This window comes from Pezoporus wallicus, unplaced genomic scaffold (assembly GCF_028554395.1).
Source record: "Pezoporus wallicus isolate ANWC-B61680 ecotype Strahan unplaced genomic scaffold, APGP_CSIRO_Pwel_v1 scaffold_13239, whole genome shotgun sequence".
Classification (NCBI taxonomy): domain Eukaryota; kingdom Metazoa; phylum Chordata; class Aves; order Psittaciformes; family Psittacidae; genus Pezoporus; species Pezoporus wallicus.
This window is the reverse complement of record NW_026642052.1, coordinates 3,313,640-3,318,600: the sequence shown is the minus strand read 5'-3', so window position 1 is coordinate 3,318,600 and position 4,961 is coordinate 3,313,640. Positions and strand designations below refer to the sequence as shown.

Below are 4,961 nucleotides of genomic sequence, written 5' to 3'. Positions count from 1 at the left end.
TGGAGAGAAGGTGTTCAGCAGCCCTGCTTTAGACATCCACTACGGGCTGAGTGCAAGCACAGGGGGACTAAGTAAGCTCTCTGCATGGCAGACCTGTACTTTTGATCCAATGAATCCCATCCCCAGTGTGTGCTAGTGAGTCATCTGGTCCTCTGCATGGCAGAAGGGACAATCAGTGTCTGCTCTTAGCTCAGCACAGGCAGCACCTTGCAGAGACCGTAACTATGGTAGCAAAGGGGAAGTGAGATGCTCCTCTTCCTCCCGAGCAGGCCAGCACATACTTCACTGAAGCTGGGCTACCAGGGACAAATCTGATTCTTGAGTAAACAGCTAGCAACAAAATCTGATTTCTACTTGTTAGTCACACTGTGTATCTTAAAGGAGAGGCTGGCTGCTACTGGTGAGCAACCGGTTGTACCAGGCACGCCAGGGTGATAAAGCCTGAGTTGTGAATAGCTGTCTGCATAGAGGCGTGTACTCCAAGCAGTGCTCAGATACAGATGTTTGCTAAGGGTTAACTGTCCCTCTGGTGTGCTACCACTGATTGGATGGGACAGCTGCATAAAGAACCCCAGAATAAGACCAGTTTCCACCCTCCAAGAGAGCCCTGAAGCTGTTCCTCCTCAGAAGGAAGCCGGACTCCATCAACAGCAACATGTCTCAGCTGGAAACTGCAATGGGAATGATCATTGCTGTCTTTGACAAGTATGCAAAGGCTGATGGTGACAGGCAAACCCTCACCAAAGCAGAACTGAAGACCCTCCTGGAAAACGAATTTCCGAACTTCCTTGCGGTAAGAGAACAGCGCAGCGCTGTTCCTATGTGGCATGCAGACATGGTGTTTAGTACATCATAGGGGAAATTATATCTGGAAATACTCAATGGGTTGTAGAAAACTTTTAAATACAAAAGTTTTTGCACAGATTGTGTAAAACTGATTCTAATTCTGACTGGGTTTGACCTTCAGAATTCACCTGCTTCTTTGCTTTATCCCTGACTGTATCAGCTCACACCATGTCACAACTGCTGTGAAGGTGGTTACATTGTCAGCAATTGAAGATCTCAATTACAGATGGGGAAATCTCTCTAAATACTTATACACTTACTTTCTCTAGGTATTTATACTACATACTTGGTGTACTCATCAAAATGATGCATAAACAGGAACAACAGACAAACTCTGAGCAACCCGTTTGCGTTTGTCTTTAATAGTAAAAGAAAGACCTGAAAAAGTATTTTACAATACATGTGTATGTAATAATCTGTGTATTTAAGTAGGTTTATATATATATATATGATTTCTCTCAGTAGGTATTCAACATTCTTACTATATTATAGCAAAAGCTTTATGGCACTGCAGGTGGGGTACTTGATACAATTTAGTGTCTTTCTGTGCAAGCCAAATGAAATCACCATATGAAATCCATGCCTGCTGGATTTATGACTCAGACTAAACACAGGTGCAGTATTCAGAATAAGAACCCAGATGGCTCTGGGGGGGATAGATGAAAATGGCTTTGAAATAACTGTAAAACAGTGCAGTGGTTGTGACCCAGCAGTGTCATGGGAAGTGTCCTGCTCCTGATCATGGAGATGTATGTTACCTGTAGCACTTTCACGTGCAGAAAGCCAAACCCAACAACAAAACCACAGCTCTAAGGGGGAATGAAAATCCCCCAGAAACCTGACATTGCGTCCAACTAAAGCTGAGGAGCCACAGTGCCAGACCACTACCAAATGGGATGACACTCAAAGGTTGCTCCTGACTACATTTACCTGCCAGGAACCACCTTTTCCAGCTCCCCACAGCTTCTCTTGCTGGCTCAACCTATTCCTGAAACTGCTGGGAGACCGAATTTTCCAGGAAGATCAATAGCTGAAAGTCCTCTTATGCTCTAGTCTCCACCTCTCTTTCCCATTTTACCTATTCTAGGAAAAAAAAATAAGGCACAAAATAACATTTTATGCCAGCACTTAAATTTAAACCAACAATGTCCTGTCTTGCAGAGCAGTGACTGCAAGAAAGAAACTGAGAATGTGTCTGACTTCACAAAAAATGTTTTATCCGCATTTTCCTGACATTTGTATCCATTTTTTTATTTGCAAAATGTTCTGGGAAAGACAGACTTTTAAATAATGACTATTTCTGCTCTCAGAATTGGTTATAGCTGACACAGCTCATGCCTACCTGGAAAGGTCTTGAATCAATCAGAGGCAGAAATAAATCCATACCACAGGACTGAAGGACTGGACTCAGTTATGAAGAGTTTCCAAAGAATAACTCCCATATGTGCATTGCAGCAGTAAATCAGAGGTTAAAATCAGCTCACATATTTCACTAAATAACTTCAATATTCACTTATACAACTAAAACTGATCATAATTTGCAAAGTGAAAAGGATAAAACCTTTCAGACACATCCATCAGTCAAATCTGAGGAACTCGTTCAATTTATACTGATTTTAGTGGTGCATATATTTGAAGTGAAAGGTGAAATCACAGAAACTGAGAAACTGAGTTAAATAGATCCTGATCAAGAAGTGCTTCAGATGTCAATTAAGGCAGTAACTATTTTAAATTCCAAAAGTATATAAAATTTCATCCTAGTGCTCAGCTTCAACAAATCCCACCCGGTTGTTTCCTATATTAGGTAGGTCTCCACTGCCATCCCCTGTTTATATTAAAAACTGCATTTTCTAAAGGCACTGGAGACAACCAGTGCCAAGAGTTAAGCCAAAAAGCCCTTATGAAAACTTCTTAAGAAAAAGCCTTCATTTTAATATACATTTTGTTAAAATCGAATGTATATATATTCTCTTTTTACTTGAATGGTGCCTTGCTTAACATCAGCCTTGGGATGTCCTGGTTTAGTCAGTTCATCAGAATTATGACAAGACTTTTCTGCTGGTTTCACTGCTGTAACTCAATCTCAGCATCTCGCTTGCTGCAGGAGCAGCCTTGCACCAAGGCCAGAGAGAGCAATCGAAGCATCCTTGCTGCTGTTTGCATCTTTGCTGGGGTAGAAAATGTTTAATGAAGCTGCAATTTGACATTTGCCCCAGGAAAGCATCATTTTGCAAAGCCGCAAACTGCCCCCGCTCCAGCCGAGCCTCCCCAGGGGGCGGATGGGGAATGCCTGGTATTTAATTCACCTCAGGGCCTCTATTACACTGCTTTAATCATAATGAATGGTGCTTTAAACATAGAAAACATGCTTCTGCATGCAGGTGCATGACAGCTCTGAGGTGTAAGAGATCCAGGAAGGAGCACATGCTTCTGGAGTCTATGCCTGTGCCTGTGCCATGAGGATGCTGGGACTCATGCTTGGTCCTGCTGTCACCCAGGACCCCCAGCCTGAGCATGAGGACAGCAGTGGCATGCATTCCCATTGGAAGGATGTGCTTTTAAGGCAGCTAGAGGAGGAGATGTGTGGCTCCCAAAGAGATGGGCAGGCAGAGGTACAGCAGCCCCACATCCTGTGCTGGGTGCTGAGCAATTGCCTCAACCAAACATGGTGTGCAGGAACTCATGGTTTTATACCCAGAGATATAATGCATAAAATAACCAAAGAAGGGGGGGGGGGGGGGGGGGGGGGGGGGGTTAGTCTTGCTAGCAGAGTATGATAAGCTGATATTCTGGGCAGGCCTACGGCAGAGCTGCATGCAGGAGCCACTACACCCCACCACCTTCCTGTCAACTCAATCTCTATCCCCATGGAAAGGTACAGCATGCCTGAGCTGGCATCAGCCTCACACACCCCAGCTGTCCCCCACACACACTGATGCGGGCCTGGAGCCCCGCAGTTCCCATGATCATGGTGTAGGTAGCGATGCTGCTATGCTGCTGCATCAGGGTTCGTGCCGTCTCTCACCTCAACCTGCTCTTTTCTCTTGCAGTCAGGGAAGGACAAGGATGCTATTGACAAAGTCTTCAAGAACCTGGATGAAAACGGCGATTCCCAAGTAGACTTCAAAGAATTTGTCATCTTTGTGGCAGCTCTGACTTGCTGCTGTCACAAATATTTTGAGCAGAAAACTGCCAAATAATTGTCAAACTGCTCACAGTTTGACACGGAGCCTCTGTTCCATATGCTAGTGGTATGGATCCCTTCATTTCTTCCATGTATCGCCATGCAGTTTGCAAGCACGCTGGGCTGCAAAAATAAATCCTACTGTGCTTACTTCCCTGTCTTGAATGTTAATTTCTGCTCCTTTGTGGAAAAGCCTGGTTTTAACAGCTCACACTAACTTGCATTGGGTAGTTTCTCTCTTTCTCTGCTTTATAAAACCCTATTCTTAGACAAAAGACTCAATATTCATCCCACTGCAGAGGCTGCACAAGGGTAGGTGCTGCTGGAGCCATGAATCAGCTGGAGGCTGCTTTTATATAGCGGCACCTCTGGGATGCAGCCTGCGGAGCCACAGCTAACAGAGGCTGCAGCCTAACCCTCGAGTGTGCCACCACAGCTGTAATGGCCACGTCTCACCAGGGCTGTCCCTGAGCCTGTCTGGGTCCCTCAGCTGTGTGCTTGTTGCTGCCATGTGGCGTGGGCTGCTTCTTGGTTAAAAACAAAACAAACCCAAACACTTTGTTTTTACAGCAGTTTGTGTGAACCACCTCACCCAGCTCATACAACTTACTTCCTCTAACACAAAAAGGCTTTTGTACCGATATAATGATACTGCTCCACCACAGAGTTGCACACGGTAACCATTTTAGTTTTAATAAACTCAAATACCTCCCTAAATAACATGCCACGATATTTCTGCCTGAAGCAAGACTAATGGCAGCAATTATTGCTTCTTTACCTGGAAAATGTCTGTGTGGAGAAGTGGAAGAGTTTGATTTCAGTGGAGCAGGCAACAGACATCAGCTGTGACTCTGCAGCTGCAGCAAGACTCAAGCAGTCTGTAAGGGTGGTGAGTCACTGGAATGGGTTGCCCAGGGAAGCTGTGAATGCT

At 44.7% G+C, this 4,961-nt stretch overlaps 1 protein-coding gene across 1 annotated transcript; it reads left to right on the top strand.

Moving 5' to 3' along the window:
- Positions 1–344: 344 nt before the first annotated feature.
- Positions 345–4,180, top strand: S100P (S100 calcium binding protein P). The gene is made up of 2 exons (XM_057426676.1): positions 345–793; positions 3,897–4,180. Exons 1-2 carry the CDS (start codon positions 656–658, stop codon positions 4,044–4,046), a joined length of 288 nt encoding a protein of 95 aa, XP_057282659.1. The 5' UTR covers positions 345–655; the 3' UTR covers positions 4,047–4,180.
- The last annotated feature ends 781 nt before the right edge of the window (positions 4,181–4,961 follow it).

What these genes read in the sequence shown, in the direction of transcription:
- S100P (XM_057426676.1), top strand. Translation starts at nt 656, where the DNA reads ATGTCTCAGCTGGAAACTGCAATGGGAATGATCATTGCTGTCTTTGAC. An exon ending in AATTTCCGAACTTCCTTGCG is followed by an intron (nt 794 to 3,896) that starts GTAAGAGAACAG and finishes TTTCTCTTGCAG; the next exon opens with TCAGGGAAGGACAAGGATGC.